The sequence below is a fragment of the Cotesia typhae genome, unplaced genomic scaffold (assembly GCF_013202065.1).
Source record: "Cotesia typhae breed Kobodo isofemale line unplaced genomic scaffold, CoteBio_Ctyphae scaffold_152, whole genome shotgun sequence".
NCBI lineage: Eukaryota > Metazoa > Arthropoda > Insecta > Hymenoptera > Braconidae > Cotesia > Cotesia typhae.
This window is the reverse complement of record NW_027423776.1, coordinates 11,003,132-11,028,746: the sequence shown is the minus strand read 5'-3', so window position 1 is coordinate 11,028,746 and position 25,615 is coordinate 11,003,132. Positions and strand designations below refer to the sequence as shown.

General features: G+C 29.6%; 2 protein-coding genes across 8 annotated transcripts in view; one reads left to right on the top strand and one right to left on the bottom strand.

Moving 5' to 3' along the window:
* Window positions 1-5,742: 5,742 nt before the first annotated feature.
* Window positions 5,743-25,615, bottom strand: part of LOC141536110 (uncharacterized) — a 146,762-nt gene continuing 126,889 nt past the window's right edge. For 3 of the 7 annotated variants that reach the window (XM_074256367.1, XM_074256366.1, XM_074256368.1), the window contains 4 exons: window positions 11,130-11,563; window positions 10,496-10,728; window positions 8,621-8,913; window positions 5,743-6,963 (listed from right to left, as the gene is read on the bottom strand). In XM_074256367.1, the coding sequence (XP_074112468.1) occupies window positions 6,834-6,963; window positions 8,621-8,913; window positions 10,496-10,728; window positions 11,130-11,562 (1,089 nt within the window). In that variant the 5' untranslated portion in view covers window position 11,563 and the 3' untranslated portion in view covers window positions 5,743-6,833. Of the gene's footprint in view, window positions 6,978-8,620; window positions 8,914-10,495; window positions 10,729-11,129; window positions 11,564-11,972; window positions 12,047-14,500; window positions 14,634-18,289; window positions 18,515-25,615 lie in introns of those variants that run through there. The other 4 variants (XM_074256370.1, XM_074256369.1, XM_074256371.1 and 1 more) reach the window with 4 other exon arrangements.
* On the top strand, window positions 6,278-23,974 carry LOC141536111 (uncharacterized). Its single transcript, XM_074256373.1, has 5 exons — window positions 6,278-6,355; window positions 20,708-20,969; window positions 22,416-22,651; window positions 22,738-23,037; window positions 23,450-23,974. Exons 3-5 carry the CDS (start codon window positions 22,427-22,429, stop codon window positions 23,570-23,572), a joined length of 648 nt encoding a protein of 215 aa, XP_074112474.1. The 5' UTR covers window positions 6,278-6,355; window positions 20,708-20,969; window positions 22,416-22,426; the 3' UTR covers window positions 23,573-23,974.

The following is a 25,615-nucleotide window of genomic DNA, read 5'->3' as shown; positions in this document are numbered from 1 at the left end:
AATATAAAAAAATGATTACATAAATAAACATAAAAACCTGTCTGTATTTTGTATGCCCAATGTATACATAAATGTAATAAGTACAGACTTAAACCTAATTAAATAAAGCGTATTGACTTAGAAATAACAATACCTGAGAAGAGGAATAAATAAAATAAAAGGTTGCGTTATATATACATTTAATATTAAATACCCTGTCACATATATATATATATATATATATAGATTTTTAACGAGTGGACTGAATTTCATAACGTCGGTTAATAATATATATAACACAAGTATATATATGAGAATCATGAACTCATAACGATAATCATTAATCACACAAAATGAATAATTCCATTTGCGTTTTATTATATATATTTTTTCTCTGATCTTATTACGCATTGACGTGTACAATCAAATTGATTTAGTGTACCTACACGTTAAGAAACAAATGTAATATAGCCATATATATGCTCCTTATACCAAGATTATATATGTTATATGTTGACTGTTGACGTATATATGAGTGTACTTTACTGCGTGACGCATTTCACCGAGTGTGTATTAAATGTTCTTGGTCTCTTTAAACTTAATAGAGGAAAAAAATAATTTTCTTAATTTAATTTATATAAGTAAACCTTTTTGGGTTTTAATTTTTGCGAGACTAAATAATTTATTTTTTTAATTTATTAATTTGTATTATTAAGAGAATAAAAAAAATTTTGTTTCCAAGATAGTCCTTTGATAAAATCGGTTTTTTTTAGTCAAATTTAGTGTCATTGCAAAGGCTTGACTTGAATTTGTGCCTTTTCAATTTTTTTTTTTTTTTTGATTCAATTTAATTTTTTTTGCGTAATAAAATTATTTAAAAAAAAATTAAACTAAGCTAAATAATTCAAATTCTTTAAATTCCAGGATGTAAAAATAATATTCTATGTGAATTTCAATTACTTTGAACTTCAAGCAAGTCATTCACCAGGAATTTAATATTTTCTCACTCACTATTAAACCTAATTTAATTCTTATTACAATAATACACACATACCATTCCTAGTTACTAATTATTTACAAAAAACATATCGAGTTTTAATAATGGTCATTATAAATCCATGAAAAAAGTGAAACGCATCAATTACAAGTGAAAAAATATTATAATTTATATTTTTTAATCATTTGATTTTCTTCATACGGTAATTATTTAAATTATTAACCGATCTACGTATTAGAATTCAATTAAATGAATATTAAATTTTTTTTCGTAATTAAATTTGAATTTTTATTAACTATTATTGTTATTAATGTTAAAAAAAAAATTACTTGTGAAATTTTTTGATATGTTAGAAGGTTTTTTTTTGTATTGAAAATTTTTTTGGAATTATTTTTATTATTATTATTAACTCTCAGCTATTTAAAGCATATGCAAATATATACAACGAGTTTGTTATCATATATGATAATGAGCACGTTTGCTCTCGGATCGGCTTTAACAAGATCAATAGATCTTACCAGACACACGTATATACATACAAACACTAGTTTTGGTTTATCTAAACTGAACTATGCTCCGCAATGTATGTAGAAGTATATAAATATATTTATTTATTTATATACATGTTAGGAGTGTTTTAAATTTATTGTTAATCAATCAACATCAGCGGTGATGATAATATCTTATTTTATTTGGTATTTAAACGATAACTTGACCCCGGCCCTTCTCGGGTCAAGAAAATTGCTGCTGATAATTTTATTCGATCCTTCAGCAATATAAAATTCAGCAATTATTCAATTTAGCTTCTAATAATTTGATAAAAAATTTTTAATACAATTTTAAGAAATAGAAAAAAAATTTTTGAAGTTCAAATTAAAACAAAAAATTTATTAAATAAAATATAAAAATTTTATTTAAGTAAAAAAGCTTACAAAAAAAAAATATTGAAGATAATAATTAATAATAAGATTAATTAAAAAAAAAAAACTTTTCCAAAAATGTTCAAATTTTGAAAAAAAAAAAAAAAAAAAAAACTAATCTTTAAAAATTTAATACATAAATTTTTTTTAACCTCGCGAATAACAATAACTGATAAAGATCAACCCAAAACTGAAAAAAAGTTTTAAACTCACCAGAAGAAGGTCTGTCGGAGTACCTGGTGCAGTAAACCCAAGCTGGCCAAAGCATCTGTTTGGAAGAATCCCCGCTTGCAGGTGTACTGGTCAAACTGGCATTGGTAGTCGAGGGACTGGTTAATTGCGTGCTCCCCGTCGCGGAGTTACCCGAACCATTATTACTACCATTACAACTAGGATTGTTATTAACATTACTACTATTACTACTACAACCATTAGTTCCCAAATCGGAGGTGAGCACTTTGTCCGAGGAGCTTTCAGTTCCCGATTCCAAAAACTCTTTGGTGAGATCAATGGGCTTTTGAGCAATCTTCTTCGGCCGGGACTTTTTAATCGAAATGGGATCAGTGATCCTCCTTCCAAAATCAGCCTTCAAAATATTGTCTATGCTAAACTTGAGATTCCCTTGAATGTCATTATTATTCCCATTATTCCTATTTCTGCTATGATGATGATGATGATTATGATTATTGTGACTATTGCTATTACTATTACTATGATTGCTGTTGCTATTACTGTGATTGCTGTTGCTGCTGTGGTTGCTGTTCGCCAAATTGTTCCCCGCTGGAGCGGGTTCTTCATCACTGGGCTGGGGACTTTTGGAGTCCCTGGCAATGAGCTTGCTGATGGAGAGTCTGTGTTCCTGCTCTTTCTGGTGGTGATGATGGAGCATAGAAGCAGTGGCGTGGTGCTGGAGCAGGTTCCCGTGAAGAGGAACCGGGTGGAGAAGCAGCGAGGTCTCCCTTAAGTCCCTGCAAGCCGGTCTGAATACAGAACTCGCCAGAGGAACAGCCGCGGTTGGAGGCGACAGCCTGGTCACGATCGGAACAGCGCCGAGCCGATGATGCAGCCGGTTCTCAATCGCCGAGAAGGCAGTGTCATGACCTCCCAGAGCAACCCTCGTAAAATCTAACTCAGACTCCCGACTAGTGTAGCGGTTGAGCAGATGTTGCTGGCTGATGCTGGCCATTTGGTACCTGGAGACAATTGTCTCATGGATGTCTCCCTGGATCGGAGAAGAGGCTTGTGTGGCGTGCGAAGAAGCCGGAGACCTGATCGAGGGCGTCGGAGAAGAAGCTCTCTGCAAGCTGCAAGAGCTCTGGGGACTTGGCGGGTGGTTGCTTGCTGATCCGCTTGACGGCGACGGCGAGGGAGTTCGCGATGAGGAGAAACTCATGGCTTCAGTCTGGTAATCCAACCGGGAAGACGTATTTGGCATTGAATCGACGCTCATGCTATGATTGTGATTGTGATTAAAATTAGAGCTGTTGCTGATGATATGATTGCTAGCAGAAGTCGGCTGACAGTCTTTGATAGTGTCCGTCGTAGGTGTCGGCTCGCTGCCGACGCTGAGTACTTCACTGGTTTCACTGGCGCAGTCGGACATCTGGTCCTTGTCACTGGTATCCATTCGAGGGTCATCGTCCAGGTGCCCCGGGGTGCTGTTCACACGAAAGTGCTCCACTACCTCCATTTTAAAGGTTCTTCACTCACTTAGTCCTTCACTTGGGGTCTAATCCGCTGGCTTTTAAAGACATTCCGATTAGAGTTTTTCGGTAGCTCACATCCCTTTTTTATCAACACTGCACGGACGGAAATTAACATTCCAGATAAGGATTTCAGTCCCGGCACTGCACAGTCTAATTCATGACACTTAGGTCCTACTGACGTTAAATTACACTTATCAAAAAGGCCCTCGAAGGAACTTTTGGGTATTTTGATCAAGTTCGAGCTATTTCGTGGGGAATTAATGGACGCGACACGTTGGTACGGAGCGTGGTACAATCGCTGGTATCCACTTGGTTGTCGCGGTACGTCTGCTGGTGAGAGACGGTGGAGGGCCGGCGAGGGGCGTTTCGGGGAGGCGCGACCTGGGAATACCCGGCAAGCCCACTGGTACCTCCAAACCACGACATCTGCTGGGTTAGGAGCCCATTGATCGAGCGCCGCCCATATTCGCGGTCTCTGTTCTGGACAGTGGGAGCAGGTATCGCTCGCTTTGTTGGCTTAAGAGAGTCAAGAAGAAGGGACTGGAGTAGATTGAGTGGGAAAAAGCAATCTGAGTTGATGTAAGAGCGGTAAAGGTGGTGGCTACGTCCCTTTTTTGCCAAGATCATTCTCGGCTCCTGGATCCTGGTTATCATGGCCAGGTGACTACTCCCCTTACATGTGATTGTTCAGGTTTTATACCTTGTTTATTTTTTGCGCTTATGATACTCACTGACTGTTTTATATCCTAATCAATTTTGATATTTTTATTTTCAGAAGGATAATACTGATCTTCCGTTTTTTCAGCTAAAGTCATCACCGCTTGATTGTATGTTATTACACAGACTTGACATTGAAATCGTTTCGACTTATTCTTTTGCAAATGTCTTCAGAGGCTTCTCAATTCAACTCAAACTTGGAACTTGTTCAATTTTTACCAAAATAAAATTTCTAAAATCAAATTTTTAACTTCTAGGTCCAAAATCTTGAGATTCAATTCAAAATCATTCAATTATTATCGATTTGCTGCAGTTCTCAAGTATCGATTGTCACTACAACAATTTGAGCTTCAGTAGTCAGATGGTAAATTGCCAAAAGAAGTTACAGTAATCTTTCCAAGTCTTGTCATCAACTTGCAGCCTGTCGTTGGACAAGTAAATGCTGTTCCTACTTTATCAACCAATTTTTTTCCTGAAAAGCTAGAAGCTCAACCTTATCACAATTTCGACAGTCGGTATGACTGCACACTTTAGTACCTTTTGCATTATCATGGGCTGAACATTTTGAATTTTATTAAAACTGAACTGATGTTATTGTTTAAAATTGCAAAATTCTAAACATTGAAAACTATCATTAAAGCTCCATCAAGTAATTTAGTTCATTAGCTCTAATTCTGTTAATTTCAAAAGCAAATAAAGTAAAAAGATCTTTTTGATCTAAAATTTTATGCTCTATAACTTTTATCCTCAGCTTTTTTTCTCTTACTCTGCTGTTGTAAAATTTATAAATAAATTTTTTTGGATCAAAATGTCGTTGTTTTCTTCAAGGGATATAAAAGATTAGAGTATCAAGATTGGAACAAAAAAGATTTTCAATCTAGAAAGAAAAATGTGTTTTTTTTTTTTAAGACAAATTTATAAGATTACTTTACAGGGTCATAAATTCCCCTGCAAGCCTCAATTATTTCCAAAATTGGGGAATCATGAGAAGAAATCAATAAAAAAGAGATAAACACAGAATTTTATTTATTATGTTTCTTGGTCCTCTAAACATTTACAATTTTTACAACAAATAGGCGCCACAACAGATTAGTATTACATTTACAATTACAATTACAATCATAATTATCATTTTTATGTTAAAAGTGTCTTGTTTAATCTTCCGTTTTCTGGCAAGTTTCAATCTACAGGTTACCAAAATTAATCTCCATAGCAAAAATACATCTCCATTCCTGGCCGTCTATTCGAACTCTACTATCAAATTCATATTTGAGTAATTATTCTGTTTATACACATGCAGTACTGGTGTTCATTTCAGAATTGACATCAAGATACAAACTTTGTGAATTTCCAGTGTTTTGGACAAGACTCTAGTTATACTTTCTGTTTGCACTTCTCGGAGAGCTTCTTTGACAGTACAGTGTTTTTTTTTTTTTTTTTTTTTTTTTTTTTAATTTTCAAAAGCTTTTATTGGTTTCTACTGTTTTTGGTTTTATGCTACTTTATTACGAGCACCTCTAAATAATTTCTCAATATCGTCGTTTTGACGGAATTTGTGTGCGCTTAGACCACATTATTTAGTCGTTACATTACAGTTATAGTATAATATTTTTATTAGTTGTCATTAATTCAAGTTCAAGAACCCGCAGCTTTTTTTCTTGTATTTGACTGTTAAAAATTTTAATTTTCAAATTAATTTAATTTTTTAATTAAAATTTCCAAAAATTTTAATTTAATTATTTTTTTACTAAAGAATTTTTGGAAATGTTCAATTTAATTGTTTTATTTTTTTGTAAAGTAAAATTAACAATTTTTAATTTAAATTTCTCAAAAAATTACCTCAGATAATTTTTTTTAAAGTCCAAAAAATTTTTTTAGTGTCCAAAAAATTGTAAAAAAATTTTTTTTTCCTAAAATTGCATCATTAAAAAAAGAAATAAATTTCTTACAGCCAAAAAAAGAAAAAATTGTGGCTCGACTGAGTACTAGACAAATAATGAGTCACCAAATAAATGCCAAAGACGACATTTATGCAGGTAATATATCAAATATACATAATATATATTATACTCATAAAACAGTGTATAAGTTACAGTAATAATCTAAAGAGTAACACGTACATCTAATGGAATTAAGTCTCTTTGAAGTAGATTGATGCTAAATGCCGTAGTCGCTTTACTTACTTCAATAATAATTAAACCTACTCTTACTTTCAATTATAAACTATAAATACGTAAATTCAATAATTTGTATTTTTTTATTTTTTTATTTATTTATTTTATTATTTTATTACTGGGTATGCTTGAGTAATAAATAAAGTTAATATAAAAAATAATTCGAACGAATAGTTGTTAATGTGGTGGTGCCTGGGCCAGCCAGAGTACCCTTAGAATAATATTCAATCATTTTTTTTACTTACTATTTTTTGGATTATAAATATTTGGTTTTTTTTTTTTTTTTTTTTTTTTTTAATTTTTTTTTGTTTACTTTTCGGTGGTGGTAGTGATTTAGATTTTACATAATGCTGCAGAACGCGACTCCGTTCTCGAATGCTGACTGGATGGCTGTTGTTTCCATGCAGAATGCGCCGTCCTCGTACATTGTGGCGAGTCTTTGTTGTTGGGCGCGACTTTCGCTTAATGATCTGGATTAAATCGGCTTTTTTTAGTTTTTTATGCCAGGTATTAGAAAAAGTTAGTTCCGGGAAAAAAATTGTAAACTTTAGCATGAAAAAAAATTGTTTTGTAAACTTTGGCATGAAAAATAAATTTAATTTTTTTTTTTTTTTTTGTGAATTAAAAGTTTGAGTCAAAAGAAAAAATAATATTCTGTGTTAAATATTGAAGATATGAAAAATTCATAACATTTTTTTTATAAAACTTAATTTTCTTGAAAAAAGGTCCATAAATTTTTCCATATCTCTCATTCTTTAGCCAGAATATCAATATGAAGTCCTTAAAAAATTTTTATTGGAATTTAAACTAAAAAATTTCTTTATAAAATTTCAAAATTAAAATTCCATGTTAAATTTTTTCATATTTTTTTGTTTTTAGGCTGAAATATTAATGTAAAATTCTAAAAAAAAATTCAATTAAATTAAAAATAAAAAATCAAATTTTTAAATTGCGAAAAAATAGTAAGTAAAATTTTTTATGTAAAATAAAATTAATTTAAAAGGAACATTAAACAAAATAAAGTATTAAAATTCTCAACATAAATATACAATGGTATTTCCAAAGCCAGTTAAACTTATTGACAAAGATAAATTATTCAGGCATTCAACATTTATTCTCTAGTGACTGAAGCTCCTGTTTATTCGTATTTATGTCTGAATAATGAATCGATCGGTAGTAAATAAATAATACAATGGTAAACAATTCCACTAGAAGCAATTCTACCCACACAAAAAAAAAAAAAGGTAATAAAACTAAACATCTATACAATTCCTAATTAAATTTCGTGAATAAAAATCGAAGCTACTTAGACATTTATAGCTTTCTTATTATTTAATACTCTTGCTGTCCCTTCCTAGAAGTTATAAATTTACGATGTCTTATACTCGAGACAAAATCGATCAGTTACTTAATGAACTTTTTCTATACAATCTACAAGTAAAGGGATTTCACTATAATTCCGACCAGCGGAAAATTTATTCCTGCTAACCTTGTTATTGAACGATTCATCAATTTTCAATGCTTCTATGCCTCTAAAGACTTAACATCCATTATGTATTATGCTTTTATAAATTTCTAAAAGCTCCTCTGACTCATCCCGGATATGCATTTTTTTTTTAAATTTTTTGCATAAATAATTCTTTGAAAAACTTTAAAATAATTTTTATTCTCAAAACAATCGATTAATTCTTTGAGTATTTACGTGCGTAGCAGACGGAATATCTCAAGAATAAAATTTAAATATTTATCAGGTTTTTATTTGACAGAAAAAGTCCAGATAAACCCGAGTCGTGTCACAGATGCCACAAGGGTCGCTCTTATCAAAAAGTCCCATTGGGAAAAACATCAAGACAGGATGAATTTTTTTTTACTAATCGATATTCTTCAGATTCAAGTGTGAAAATATAAGAATACTTTTTTTTTTACTTGCTCTTGATATTAATATTTATTCAATTCAAAGAAAATTTTATTTAATTATTAATTCGATTTTAAAAAATTCAAAAAATTTATTAGTTGTAAATTTTTTTAACTTTTTCAATTTAATTACTCCGAAAAAAAATTTTTTAAATAAAAATAGTCGCTGAAGAAATAAAAAAAAAAAAATTATTTAAAATAATAATAAATTACCTGGGACTTATAGCGCGCAATTTCTGCTGCTTGACATGCTTTTTCATAGCACGTGTGCTGAATCCCGTGTGATCATTTGCGCCATTGGTGTGAAGACTGCAGTTACCAGTGAGACCTCCGCAGGGCTGCTGGCTGCCGATGCTTTTGAGAAGAAAAGCATTGGGGTACGCGAAGGGAATTGCGGTGTCGTTGGTCGCAGTGGAATCTGACCAGGGCGGCGGCGGGGTGTGGGACCTGACGAGCATCGCGTACTTGTGGCAGAGGTAATCCTCATAAGACGGCGGTAATCCGTTCTGTTATCCAATATCATCATCATAATTAACATTATCAGCTATCAATTACTGTTAATTAGCACAATCATAATCAGGATGATAATAGCTAATGATAATGAAATAACTAATCAGGATAAAGTATGAGAGTGAGGGATGGAGGGCGGAGGGCTTGATCAAACTTGACCTAATTTTGTCGGGTCCATTATTTGCAAAGTAAAGTTTAAACAAATGTTGGAAGCGCTTGTAATTAATAATGATTTTTAGCGAGCTGCGGATGTAAAGATTGATCGAGAGAGACATGCCAAGGATGCGATACATGGAAAATTACTCGAGTACTGAAGTAATTAAGTTAAATCGAGTGTAGCTAAGTGGAGGAGCTGACACTTAGATTCTTGTATCTTGTAGCTGGTGCTTGTATTACTGAGAAAGTAAGTACAAGCAGACAAGAACCCGGAGGAAAGTTCGAGCACTGCTTCAAGCTCCAACTCGTCAGTCTGATCAGCTTTGTTACTTAAAACTTCTGGCAACTTCGGAACATCCTTCAAAAAGTACTCGAATAGTTTTATTGATTATCCAGTATCGTTTTCCGAATTTAATTGACCCACGTGGTAGATTATTTTTATCAATTAAATTATTTTATACAGTAAAACTTCACTTAGATTGTTTAGAGTTGCGCAAGCAACATTGGGTTTAATTTAAATTAGGTTGTCATTTGGGGATACAGATGGAGAAAAAATTTGGCGGGGCACCAGAATAATAACTTGGCACAACTTCAAATTTTGTTTGAGAGACACTTGTCTCGAGTTTAGTTGTATTGGAATTGAATTAGGGGGTTGGTTCCTGTCTTTTTTTTTGTAAATACTCATGTTTAATTTAGTAGAAAACGGTGAGCTTTTTGAGACTTTGAATTTTGATTAATACTTTTACGTCATTCATTTGAAATTTTAATTTTTTTACTGGATTAGAGAGATGAGAGAGTAAGTTAATCATTTTTTTGAAGGTCATCGTATAAAGAAAATGGAGTTTTCTTTCATAAATGGTAGAGAAATTTATGGAGTAAATTTTTTATAAAATAACTTATTATTATTATGATTTTCTATATTATTAATTAATAATAAAGATAATAAAAAATAAATTAATTAATAAATATTTCATATAAAAATGATAAATAAATAAAAAGATAAAAGCGACAAGAATAATTTGAGCATCCAACTCAAGAGTAACGTTATCTAGTCAATAAATAAAAATTGATAAAACGTTTTCATTCACAGTCGCAGTAAAGCCAAATAAACGGCTATAAGAGCCAGAGAATAATATAAATGAAAAAAATCTGGCTCTCACGTTATTAATGGCACGAAAAAAATAAAACAAATGATTATCAACAGGGTGGAGTGAGATGAAGATAAATATTGTGATTATTTCATTCATCAGGATTCGATTCTTGTATCAGATAACAAGGGGGTATAACACAAACAAAAAGACTAATAGACACGATAAATAACAGTAGTAGTTTATATTGGGGCCAGATGAGGGGAGAGGGCTGAGGAGGGAGGGGAAGACAGATGAGGCGATGGATTGATATCTGAGAGGGCATTGTATTTACCTGCCAAGATTTATTGATAGCGACATCATAGGTGGGCGGCGGTGATGTCATCGAAGGAATCGAATACACCGGATGGGAATAATTGTTAGCGTTTTGGTTCTGATTCTGATTCTGATTTTGATTAAGTAAATGGGTGTCGTGTATTGTGTTCATATTCCCACTGGTGTTCGGTATTTCGGGGACTGTCTCGTAGGCATGTTCTGTTACCTCGCGTGATAGACTGCTCATTGCATCTGATTGCATTGTAAATTTATAATTTATTAATATTTTTATTCTTAATGTTCTGATTTTAAGAATTTTATTCAAATAAAAATTTATAGGATCAATAAAAGTTATATTGAAATAAATTACTTGATTCAATGAAAATTTCCCAAGAATTCAGAACTCGGAAAAAAAAATTTTTTTTTGGTTTAAAAAAATTTTTTTTTATCAAAATAATTTTTTTGTATCAGTTTGAGATTATTTTCCTTTGACTTAATTAATCTAATAATTTTTTTTCTTGTTAAAAAATTATCTAATTTTTTAAAAATAATTTTCTTCGTTAAAAATATTTTTTTATCAAAAGAAAAAAAAATTGAAAATAAATTAAAAGGCTAATATTTGAAAGTTTCTAATAAATTAAATTAAAACTTACCAATATAGGTGTAATGAGAGCCGACCCTTTCAGCGCTGCGAGTCCGCCTGGAGGAATTGATCCTGCGGTCGGGCTTTTTCGGTTTTTTTTCCACCCTGACCTGATCCCCGGAACTGGAGCACCCAGTATCCGACCGAAGTTTTGAGCTCTGGCCGTTGTCATGGCGTTTCTTTGACCGGGATTTGGACTCGATGTCGCGAGCTTTCTCCACGAGGTAGACGAGGTCCGCCAATCTCTTGTGCTCGTCGCAGTAGGCCTCTTCTTTCTGCGAGGGCGACAAAACGTGATTGCGCGAGTGCGAGTACTTTAGTTTGTTCTCCTCGCCCCCTTCTTTTTTGGCAGACACCCCGCGGCGCCAGGTTGAAGTTTCGTGGGATTGATTTGTTTTACTGGGCTTGATTGGGGTTCCATACTGCTGAGTGTCGTTCGGCATTCTGGAACAATTTTTATTAATTTATAATACCTTGTTTTATTTAACAATAATAAAATTTTAAATCAATAACCCAATCTGCTTGATTAATTATTCAATAAGGCTTTCAATTAAAAGCTCCTTTCAATATCTTGACCTATTTTTTAATTATGTAGAGACTTTACAATATATTTAATAATTATTTTTCTTTTTTTATAGTCATAAAAAAATTTAATTATAATTAATAAGATTTATTTAATATTAATCGATTATTTTTTTAATATGAAAAATTAATTAATTAAATTTTAAAATAAAAAATTAATAAGGATTGTGACTGAAGGATTATTTTAAAAAAATAATAAAATTTATTGATTAAAGAAAAATCTAAAAATTTTTTTTAAATGCCAAATTTTATTAAATAAATAAAAATTCACCTGAAGACATCAAGAATATTTTTCAGTCTCAGAAATTTCCATAAAACTTTCCCCGTGAAATTTAATAGAGAAACCTGAGGCAAAATAAGCAAATTATTCTCCGAAAGGCTTCGAGGGAAATTGAAAAACTGCAAATCGAATGTTGGGTTGCAAATCTTTCATTTTTCGCGAAAAAAAAAAAAAATAAAATAAAAAACATATTTAATAAGACCTTTTAATAAAATGAGATGTTTTTTTATTATCCTAATTAAACGTTTCTAAAGCCAACGTTAATGTCAACGCTTTTGAATAAATTAACAAAAAAAATTAGAGCATGTGTACTTTAAAAAAAAAAAAAAAAAAAAAAAAAAAATTCAACGCTGAATTAATTAAGTGCTTTTGAGTCTGGCGACAATGTTAATTATAAAAATTTTGTTAATTAACCTGGACTATTCAATTACAAATATTCTTAGTGAATAATTCTTAGTGAATAATAATTGCTTGGGCTTTGAGTTAAAAGTAAGAAGGAGAAAAGGAAAAGTTTATATTGAGAAAATTATCGGGGGATTTGATTGAGAGATAAATCTTATCCGAGAGAAAATGAAACCTCTCTCGGGATATAGGTCGCGAAAACAGGTCGAAGACCGAAGGAAGCAGGTCATACCGGGCTAAAGTAGGTCGTCAACCGATATATGCGTTTATTATGACACGGAGCATCGCCCAGCCTGGAAACTAGGGCATTTCCTTATTCCTACTCCTACTTTATTTCTACACAGTTATTACCCCCGTTGAGTAATTTTATGTAAGTCAATTTAAGTTATGTCACAATAATATTTCAAGTAAAGTAGTAAAGTATACTATTATTTGAAAAATAAACGATTCTCATTTAATTTTAATACATTGCGTGGACACGAAATTATCTCGGTAAGCTCCGAGCTTTCAAGCCCGTAAATAAATTTATTTTACTCCTATTAAGCATCAGTTTTTTTTTTTTTGCGAATTATAAATTAATAACTTGAAATAATAGTTGCGAAAATTTAAGCCAGGTATTACACTCGCTCCAGCTTTAATGCTTCCTATTTTATTGTCAGTGTATTATGTCTTTAATTCGCTGTTCAAGGGATTGGAGCGGTGCTTTAACTCTCTGGAATTTTTGTTGTGAGATTTACGGGGAAATTTATTAGTTTTTTTTTAAAGAATGTGAAATTTTTATTGTAAAATGTTGAGAAATTTATTTTTATAAGATTTTTTTGTAGCTTATACGGATAATATTGATTGTAAATAAATTCCTTATTCATACCAGCGTAGTAGAAAATTAAATTCCCTTTCCAACGACCTCATTCAGGGCTAATTGTCTCCATATCGTATAGAAACTTTAGAGCTTAATTTTCCAATCATTTGATTTAACCTTTGTAATAATAATAATAATAATACTAACTAGCAACCTTGCAGTTACTTTGTGACTGTTGTCAAACTTAGTGTTAAAAATTTTTGTATTAAATATTTAACACTTTTATGAGTAAATTTAACATTTGTTATGTTAAATCAACACAAAAAAGTATTAAATATTCAACATAAAAATTTTTAACACAAAATTTTTTGACGCAAAATTTTTTACTGTGTAATATAGATAATAATAATGATAATTTATGCTTAAAATTTGATTACTATTGTTATTAATAATTTAAATAAAAATTTGAACTCTTATCTAATTGTTACAGCAGTTGTAATAATAATAATAGTAATGATAATAATAAAAAGAAAATTATAGGTAAATTGAAATGAGAATTGTCAAGCATTGAAACCGTATTAAAGAAACGTCAACTCAATGGCATCCCAGGGTAGACTGAAAATAAAATAAAAAAATTAGGGATGAAATCCCGCGGATAAAACAGCTAAATCAGAGTTCAGTCAGAGAAAGGAGTTTTGCTGTGAAACCAGGTCAGACTCGGGTCACTGAGCCCCTACACACGTTAGCATCAACCAGAGTTTGCCACTGACACATTCAACATCCAACATATCCACCGAATCCATTTCGCCTATTCTTATTATTCACCCACCGCTATTGCCATTTCATCCCAATGTATATATTAATTATCGCATTGTTCAAGTATTTTTGGCTTCATTTGTTCCTACCAATTTCAACAACAACAATAATTATTTACATCTCATACCGGCAAAAAGCTAACGCCCCATTTGTTACTCTGTCCGAAAAATTCCGAGGTCAATTTATTCGAGAGGCTAAAAAAAATGTCATTAATCTTTTTCATCCATTTCATTTTATTTTATTTTTTTTTTTGCTAAAATTCCAAAGGGGTCGCTGAATTGATGGCGAGTTTGAGTCTGCAGAGTAGAGAGTAAGTGTATAATCTTTTTCTACAAAAAAAGTTCTTTTAATAAAAAAAAAAATCAATGTGTTTGCACGCGTAGAGCTTCACGTTAAACAGACGTTTCGCCTGCATACGCTTTTTAATTTTCTCATCTTTTGGAGCCGAGACAGGAGACCTCATACTGTATGCATTACTGGATGTAATACCGTGTGTACTCACATATACAAAAGTGATGCACTTCTTTAAAGTCTACGTACATATTTATTTACTTTTTTTTTCTTCATTATCCGAGCTGTGCACCAGACATTTTGTCGACAAGCTTTTTTGTAGGTAACCGTAGACATAAAATGACTGTACACTTTATTTGAATGAGCTTTCACCACCTAGTTTTTTTTTTTTTTTTAATTTTATTTTATTAAATGTTTTTTTGAGTTTTACTATTCAATCCATAATTTTCGCAAACATTACAGCCGAACTACTAAAAAATTTATCCTCGTAAATTTTTATCACTCAGAATAACGTTTTTAAGACGGAACAAAAGGCAATAAAAAATCTACCGCCGATGTATACATATATTTGTTTGAGTTTATTTTTCTTGTTGACAGTTTTCATGGAACGTGAATTTTTTTTATTTGTTATAAATATTTTTTTTATGGAATAATAAATTGCTCGATAAATATTTATAAGAAAAGCCATTTTAACGGATTCTGTTTGTTTTTAATTTACTAAGCTTTATATTTTTTGAATTCGGGGGATAATTTACGGGGATATAAATTTTGTTTATTCTTTTTAGAGATATTAATTATTCGAGTAGCTTTCTAGGGATTTTTATTTCAATTTTTAAGGAAAAGAATAAATTTGTGATACATAAATCTGACTGTGGGTTTTATTAATAATTTTCCATGATAAAAGGATTTGTTTATATTTAATAAGCTTTATTAACTGTTAATAAATTATTTTTTAATATCGTAGGATTTAATAAATATTTATAAATGGTTAAAAAATATTTATTAATATTTAATAAATTAAATTATTAATAATTAATAAATTCCGCTATCATTGTAGTTATTTTTTTTTAATTAGAATAATTGCTCCAAATGTTAAATAAAAAAAAAGAAAATTGTTTTTGACGAAAAAATTTATTGAAATAAAATAATTTAACGAGCTCTCATAAAAAGCAAAGGAACAATTTTTATTTGACTAAAAATTAGTAATTATTATAACAATAATTATTGTGATAACTGCAACAGTGAGAATAATAATAATAGTTTTATTTAATTCTTTCATTGAAGTCAAAGGAAAAAAAAAGGACAGAACGAAAAGTAAGTTTAAAAGAACTAGTGGCAAGATAATTAAAAGAGAAGCCTTTTATTTTTTTTTAATTTTTTATTTTTTTTTCACTGAGCAGTTCCTGCAATAGCAGTGCCAGCAGTATCGTGTGACTACGTTCTAACAGAGCACGTTAATTAAAATGTCACATCTCTTTGGAACGAGTATTGGACAGATGTGGCGGCTTTAATCATCTCTTCCATTTCAATTAATTAAAATTATACATAAACTTTGCCGAAAATTTATTTTATTTAATCGGTCACTTTTAGCTTGAGATTTAGTTTTAGTTTTAGTAGATAAGGATAAGAGTAAGAGCGTGCAATTTTGGGTTGCATCGTCATCAACTTTCGTCAGCTAATGAACTTGCCAATTCAGGTCAAACCCAAGTTTCGTACAAGATTATTGGATGTGCAAATTAATACATGTACACATTAATTGAATCATGTTGCACATATGTGAGTTTTTGAGTGTGTGTATGCGTCTACATTTATGCCTACGGTTCCGATGTCGGTGCGCTTAATGCATGAATTTATTTACCCCAAAATGTTTGTATTATCTCTAATGAAATACGTCGAATGTGTTCTGCAGAATTATAGGGTTTTATGTTTCCAATTTACTGCGTTCGTTTATTTGCTTACTGTTCGTTAATATCCGCAGGCGTTATTTGCTTTCATGAAATGTATTTATTACAAATTTGTCTATTGTGTGTGCTATTTTTTAATTAAAGTTGTCGATTATTTGTGTTTTTTTATGATGGTCATTTTTTATTCTAAATTAATTGGTGTCTGATATTTTTTTGTCAAACAATTATTATTATTAAATTGTTTTTTAATTGATAATAATAAAAATTGAATCACGATTATTATTTTTATTATTCTGCCTAAAATATCAAAGATATGAAAAAATGATAAGAGACCTTTCTTGTAGAAAATTAAATTCCGCATAAATAATATCTAATAATTTTTCCATAGCTTTGATATTTTAGATAGAATATTTATTTGAAGAGAAAAATTTAAAAATTTTAACATTATTTTTATTGTTAAAATTTTTTAAGTGAAAAAAATTTTTTTGCGTCAACAAAAATTAAAAAAATAATACATTTTTCTAAATAAAAAATTTCTATTGAAAAAGTAATAAAATCTCCATTAAAAGTCACTCATATTATTCACGCAATAACGCTTTCAAAAAAAAAAAAAAAAAAAAAAAAATTAAAAAAAAAAAGAGATAAAAAGATGTTCTGGCTGTCGATAAATTTTCTACGACTTCGTTACCGTATTTTTCATTGCTTTGAGAATTGAGTACACGACCCGCGAGACCGGAGATATGAATTGAGAATAATAAAACGCCAAGTGCAAAAAGAGTTAAAGGAGTGAAGCCGAGCCCGAGAGTAAGGGGGTCGAAAAAAAAAAAAAAGAAAAAAAGTTTACTCGAAAGAACTACTTATCTGGATGGAGAGAAAATCAATCGACCAATAAATGGTGAAACTATTTGATAAAGTTATTGATTCAGCTGCTGGGAGAGTGGCCAAGTCACGTTTTATATCCACCAATGCACTCTTCTACTTCCGACTTTAAATTTCGTCTTTTTTTTTTTTTTTTTTTTTTTTTTTTTTTTTTTTTTCAAATGATTATTATTATTATTATTATTATTATTATTATTATTATTATTATTATTATGATTATTAATTTATTTTTTGTTGTTGTTTTCGTTATCATTATCATTTTATTTTCCTCCTCCATTAACTCGAGTAATTGGATTAAAATTGCCATCGCCCGGCACTCGATAATTTTACGTGTGTCGCAACAACATAATTGCTACTTTTTTAATTTTATCTAACAAATATTTAATTGCTCATTGTTTTTACTTATTTATTTTAGCTTCCGAGTGATGGCAATACGTGTAATTACTTTTATCAATAAGAGTACAATGCCTTTAATTACTTTGTCACTCTTTCTCAATGAAAATACTACGTAGTAAATATTTACTCTTAATTGACTCTTTTTTTTCACAACGCTACTATCAATAATTCATAAAAAAATTTTTTTAATAATAATAATAACGATTAAAGTTTTAATAAAATTTCCCTTCAACTTCAACTTTAACTTCAATTATTTTGTAAGTCTTGTTAAGAGTGATGAAAGAAAAAAAAAATACAAATTCATTAAGATAGAACAATTTACTGAAGTTAAATTAATTCAAACATTAAATACGCTAATAAAATGAAAATTTTAAAAACAAACTTTGAATAATAAATTAGAGTGTAATTGATTTACGATCTTTTTTATTCGCGCTAATTTTATTACTTTTTTATCCGATAAAAAATTTACTTTATGTGTAAATTTTTTAAGTAATTTAGAACAATTTTTTCACAGTAAAAAATCAGCTAAAGTTATTTGTTTAAATAATTACAAGACAAAAAAATAATTACAAGTCACAAAATTTTTTAAAAAATCTAAATTATTTTAAAAATTTTTAAATACATCAAAAAAATTTTTCTACAGTAAAAAATTTAATTAAATAAAAAAAAAAAAAAATAAAATAACTTTGATTTAATTTTATAAATAATTTTTTTACGGCAAAAAATTTAATTGAAAATATTTTTAATATTTTGAATTTTTAATAAAAAAAAAAACAAATAATGTGCGTGCTAAAATATTTATTAAAAAAAAAAAAAATTACCTGTGTAAAGCTTGGTCGAAAAAAAACAATTATAATGTAACATCGAATGTAAAGACCCTTGAGGTAAATAAACGTTGAGTTATGATCTGGCCGTGTTTGTGTTCTATCAATAGCCGAGTAGCGGATGTTGCCCGCAGAGTTGGCTGAGGATGACTGGAGCTGCACGTGAGCTTGTCCGCTACGTGTTCCATTCGTTGGGTGGGTGTGTGTGCCCCAAGCTTTGGTGTATTTCGCGCACACACCGGAGTAGTCACTGGGCAAGCTTTAATGCCGTGTTTGAGTCTTCCTTCGGTCCTTCCACCCCCAGCGCCCACCCCCTCCGCCCGAGAGCTTAAAAAGTGTTGTGGGTGGTTTTCCTCGCTTCCTCACTTCCAACTACTGTTCCATCATCCTTTCGAATCGATTTGCTGATAGTGGCGCAAGCGTCGCTATCTTTTTCCGAGAATTATCTTTTTGATATTTAATCCCGAGTCGTCCTAATTATTTTACTAATTTTTAATATTTCTCAGCACAATAGTTGCTGTTATTTTTATTTTTAATTGAGAAACTCGCTGGACTGAGCTGCCAGACTAGACGGAGTAATTTTCGGCGGAATTCCGCCAGAGAATCACCTCGCTGCCTTACACTTGTTCTCGAATCCATTGTAGTGCTTTACTTGCTATACAGGGTGTGTTATGTGTTATGTAGTTTCTCTTCGGGTTTCTCGTTAGCTCTCAAAAGCACAATAGACCTGCACACAGCTCTATACTAAATCTGCACCCAGTTCAGCTAGACTACACTCCAAAGTCAATTCGAGGAGTTGTTACGACAGCCAACCTCTTTCCTGTTTTGTACTTCCGCGTAAAAGCTACCAGACATTTCTAACTACTAAATTTATTCCATATATGTGTGAGCATCTAAAAAAAAATTCAATTCAATCGAGAAAAAAATTATTTTGAACAGTTTTATAGATTTTTTTTTAGACAATTTTTGATTTAAATAAAGCGAGAAAAATTTAGGTTTAAAAATTTTTTTTTTACTCAAATTAAAATGATTTTCTTAATTTAGAATAATTTTTTTAGAGTACGTATTTATGTACACGTGCTTGAAAAAAAATTAAATTGAATCAAGAAAAATTTATTAAAATGATTTTCTTGATTCAAGTAATTTGTTTTCAATGAGAAAAAAAATTTTTTAATCAAAGAAAAATATTTTTAATTATCAATAAAATTAAAAATTTTTCATTTCAGGCGTCAATGCAAGGTCTAGAGTTTTATTTTAAGACATAAAAATATCCAATAAAATTTTTTTTAATTTCTAAATTAAGATACATCCTTAATCTTTTTAAGTAATTTATTTTAGAAAAAAACGTTTGTCAATTTTGATTATTAATAAATGAATTTCTAACCAGGAAGGTCTCCTGAATTTTTTAGCAAGTCTTTTCCTTAAATCACAATTAAACTTTAAAATATTCTTTACTTAGTTGGTTCTTACATTGTGTTTTAATATTTAAGGACAGGAAAAGCTTCATTTTAGCGTTTAACGGTTGACAAACGCGAATTTAGCTACAGACATATATACATAAAACCTCAAAATGAGTAAAAATTGACAGCTTCAATCTCATATTAAACCTAAAAGCCTCTGAATTTTTTTTTCCGTTGAGTTTTAGTTATTTTTGACGAATAAAGTCTCTTTTTTAAATTTGTAACGATGATTGAAGTGGAAATTACGCGCTTACTCATTTATGGATTTGCAAAAACAATTCCACAGAATAATCAAAGACTGAAATGTACTAACGATTTAATCAGAACAATTATTTTAAAATTATTTATTTTCTAATACAGAAATAAACTGTCAATTTTATTTAACAAATTTTCTGCTCAAAAAATTAATCAAAAATTTTCGAATTAAATTTAATATCCCTAATAAATAACCGCGTAACTAATAACATTTATCAGGTTAACAAAATTGCCAAAATAAATACTTAATTTATAATTTTAATTGAAAATATCCTAACAGATAATTTGTAAAGATTCAAAGGAGAGAAAGGAAATAATAAAATATGTCGCAATTAATTACACTTTACTGTTTCCGATTTACTTTCATTATTATTTTGATTTGTGCCGTAGAAGAGTCACACGTGCACGTGCACGCGCATTTACCCGACGACTTTTTTTATTGAAAAAAAAAAAATGTATTCATAATTTTAATGTTTTAATTTTTTTATTTTTATGCAATAATGATTTGTTTTTCCATTTTTTTTTACAGAAAAAACAAAATTTTTGACTCTGGAGTGAATTTTTTATCGCAGAAAAAATGTTAAAAATTTTTTTAATTGACTCGAAATTTTAAAAAAATTTTTACATTTTAATTTTTTAGTAAAAAAAATTTTTTTCTTTATTTATTATTATTTTATTACTTTATGTCTGAAATTTCCAGCACGGGGATGATAATCCACCCCAAGAGTTTCAACATTTAGCCGCATGGTGTCGTCAAGTCTCGCTGGACAGTATGGCGATAGCTAGAGATACTGCGCCTTTACAATCCGGCTTTTTGTTGTGAATTAACCGAGTGTTTGGTCTCGGAAGTTAACTAATTGCGCTCCTTCTGGGAAGAGAGTTGTCGTTAGCCTCCAGCCTCCCGGGTCCTTAATATTAGCTCTATTTGTCCTCAAGGAGCCTCTGATTTGCTGACAGATTCGGTGAGTATTTATTTTGTTGCAATCAAATAAATTATTTGTAAATACTGGCAAAGCTTGCGCGACGATACGATCAATAAATGATGAGACTTGTCGACGTTAAAATAAGAAATTATTTTAGGAAAAATCTTCGGATGAAAATTAAAAATTTAATTTTAAGAAATCCCTTTGATATTTAATTTTCTCTGTCAAGACTCTAGAGTTTTAATTACATAAAATATTAATTTAAATTATGAGACTAGTCTACTTTTAAAATAAGAACTTGTCCTTGGAAAATCCCAGATGCTTTTTTTTTCTTTTTAAATGACAACCACTTAAGATTTTTAATCATTAAAATTATCAAATTATTTTTTAATGATAGAAGCTTGTCTTTTTTTAATGTTTAATTAATTCAAACGGAAAAATTATGAGATTTTTTTAGTTTTATTTTAATTAAAGATCTTTCTGTATAAATTTTTTTTTTAACAATAATTATTACAAAATCATCACGTAATTTGACACCTTATAATTGTATTTAAAACACGTCAAAAACATGAACGTGATATTAATTATCAGTAGCATTTAATTCTGCAATTTGTATTCATATATTATTTTTTTAATAAATTTTTTTTTTTAAATAAATATTTAGAAAATTACCTTCCGATTGAATTTTCCCGGTAATTTATATAAATCTAATTCTTTCAGCTGCTTTAATCAAATAATAATAAAAATCTTGGAGTAAAAAATAGATCATAAATTCAGAATATTCTGCGGTGTTGATCATTTATTCAGTACTGTGTTTTGTCGGTTCCATTCCCATTTCTTTATTTTTATAAAAACCGAGGAAGAACTACATAAATTATAAATCACATTAAATTTATACTTCTTCTCACCTTAGATTAATATTATTGATTAAAAATTTTTTTTTTTATTTAAGCGATAAAAGTCTCTTATATAATATTTTAATCTTTAATTTTATCATTAATAAACTTTAATAAAAAAGAATTTAAATATCATTTTTATAGTTTGAAATACTAAGAATCGTAAAATTAAATAATTTACAATTTTATAATTAAACTTTATAATAAAATTTAAGGACTATATAAATTAATTAAATTGTTAATTTCTACATTGAAAAAAAAATAAATTTAATGATCGATAACAATTTCTAAATATTAAAAAAAAAAAAAAAAAAAATTAATTAAAAAAAATGTAAAAATTCTCGCTAAATTTTTTTATTAATTAAAATGATAAAAATGCATTAATTTAATTATTAAAATCCACAATTTTAATTTATTATTGAGCATATATATTGAAAAATGTCAATATTTGATTCAAAAATTTAATGAAATTTTTTCTCTTGATTTAATTCAATAAAAAATAATTTTTTCGCTCCAGAAAATTTTTCTTGAATCAATTAAATTTTTTTTGTGCAAGAAAATTATCTAATTAAAAAAAAAAAAATTCCAGATCGCTAAAAAATGGCGCCGTTCAAGCTGCGATTTTCAAAAATGGGCAAGTCCCGAAGCAAAGGGAGCCGAAGCGACAGCAGCGAGTACGAAGACGTGGGATCAAGTTTGGACTTTGGAGGAGCGAGCAATCCGGGTACCCCCGGAACAGAATTCAACGTGATGTCCCTCCCGAACGAGCCGCAGACCCCCCTGACAAATTCCCCGCCTCCCTCGTACGAGCACGTGCTGCAAGAGGTAATCTATTCTTATCAGCGGGGAATAATAATCAAGAGTCTGTAGTCTTCCACTCAGATTATTAACGGTCGGCGTAAAAATTGCAGACACAGTTGAGACGCACGCCAAGCGAAGTTGAAGAGGGTGAAGAGGAGTTTGCTGAGGCTGAAAACGACGGCAACGTGACTGTAACGGAGAGCGTGGTGCTGAGCAGCAAGGGCAGAATGCTGACATCCGGAGTCAGCAGGGTGAGCGGCGAGGGCGAGGCCAGTTTGGTCGGCAACAAGATCATCGTCAAGGGCCCCGAGATACTCCACAAGTCCAGCAAGGAGCTCTACCGCGCCATCGCCAAGCAGTGCGGAATCACCTGCAAGATGAGCGATCAATGTCGGTGCTTAGACTGCCAGGTAAATATTTATCGGCTATCGGGTTTCTACACTTCCAACTCTTATTTATAGCTTTTTCGATAATGAGTTGTTTTCAATGTTAATCGGCCGTGAAAGTTGTTTGTTTTTTTAATTAATAATCGATCACCGATTGGTTTGATTAAAAATCAAACTCTGGAAAAAATATTTCTTCGACTGGCGATAATTTAGAGGCTTTCTGTTTAGCAAGGCCACTCAACGGGAAGTTATTTGTTCTAGAACTTGCTGGATATAAAAAATAGTTATGATCGATATTAGACGATCTAATAGATTGTTGTAATTTTTTTAATTACATTCACAAGCTTAGATTCTGTTTTTATCAGAAATCTAGGACAAAATGAGTAATTTTTTAAATTCTGGGCTAAATTTTAAAATAAATATTTAAAAATTCCAGAGCCACTACTTTGATTGCGAGTACGACAAAGACGAGCTAGAGAAGACTGACGGCGGACTAGGAGCTGGTACTCCAATGTTCATCGCCGAAGTCATGCACGGAACAGCTTGTGTTCTCCTCTAAGTAACAGATAAATTTGATAAATATAAGAATATCTAATAAGATATCACTGTAATCATGAATACTATCAATTATCACTTATCACATTCAATACTTGAATATTGGAACGGACTGAGAGGTCATGCCTCGGTGGAATCAAGAATGAGAGGATCAGTGAAGTATTAGGCTGTAATATATGTGCAATTATGTACATATATATCATTACTTTAATTATTAATTAAATACGGGTTCGGTGAGAAATTACTGAAATTTATGTCCCTAATTAAGTGAATTATTATTATATCATCAAGTAATCAAAGTATTTAATTATAATTATCTGAATTTCGATGCCCAATTATTTGACATTATTCTTAATGGTCAAGACTGATTTAATTAATTGTTTAATAAATTTTGTAATTTTTTTTATTCATAATAAGGCTGAATAATTCAAAGTAATTTTTTAAATATTTCTTTTTTATTTTTTTATTAAATAATTTTAGTATTTTTTATTAATTAATTAATTAATTTTTTTATTAATTAGGAGCTTTATTAATTTTTTTTGACAAAATTTAAAAAATTCATAAAAAAATAAAATAAGTAAATTTTTTTTTCAATTTTTATCTAAAAAAAAATTCAATGATTTACATTTTTTATTTTTAAATAAAAAATTAAATTTTTTAATTTTTATTTTCGAAAAAAAAAAAAGTAAATTTCTTTTTCAAAGAAAAGCTCGATATTTAAATATTTTAAAAATAAATAATAATAATCATAATATTAAAAAATTAATACCGAGTTTTAAACCAAAATTGTGATTAAATATTTACCAACTTACAATTTATTAAAAAAAAAAAAAAAAAAAAAAAAAAAAACTACCAATTTACTAGCACGCGTAAAAGAAGAAACATTACTGAAATTAGCGTACCTGCCTATCGTAATTGTAATAATAAATAAATAATAATATAAATTCACCATGATCCTTATGCACAACTTATACCTGATTTTTTATACCTACTCGACAAAGTAATATGCAAAGATGTATATAAACTTTGATAATTTATCAATAAAAGATAAAACAAAATAAAAAAAAAATAGTTCCTACGCCAACTATGACTAATAAATAATAACTTTGAATTATATGATTAAAAAAATTTGATTAATCTTGTTAGAAGAAATAGTTCCAGAGATTTATCATTAAATAATTATACCATTAATTGTACATTGAATAATCAAAGTTGTGATTAAATTTCCAATTTGTTATAAATTGTGTTTAAATAATTAAACTCTGTATAATATAAATTCAAAGTCAATCTGTGTTTAAAGTCAATAATAGAGTTGCAATTTTTATTGTTTATTAAATTAAATTTTATTAAAAATAAAAATTGCATCTTTCAATTAAAATTAAAAGAAAGTATTGACTCTTTGTACTACAGTAGCTCATAAAAATAATAATAATTACATTTCAGGTAAAAGTGCTCTATAAAAATGAATGAACAATTACTCCGCAATAAAATCAATTGAAAAAATTTTCAAAATTAATTTTCGCGGAGATTTAAAAATTGTTCTATGACTTGTATGAAGATCACAATGATAATATTTGTGTGAAAAAGAAATAAAAAGTAGGAATTAATGATTGGAGTGTCTGGATCTTTGGTCTTAAATTATTTTTCCAGGAGAAAAGAAAGTAACTAGTTAATTAAAATCAAAAATTGTCCTTGAGTTGTCTTTTGAATATTTGTACTTGTACTGATATTTTGTAAAAGTGCAATACCGTACTTTAAGATTAGTCTAGGGACCTTTGGAATTTTCGTAGATAGATAATATTATTGTAATAAGAATAAATAATAATAATTATGATTAAGGAATTGTAAGGTCGCGTAAGGAATTGTAATATTGACTGTAATTGAGGTGGAGATCAATAAAGTGGCCTAAGTGATTGCACTGTAATTTTTTTGTGTTATTTGTACCTTGAATTTTCGCAAATTGTACCTAAAATAATAAAGATAGACCTATAGAATAGAAACGTTTTTTGTAGGAAATTTCCTAAGGAACAATTTGAGAGGCTCAAAA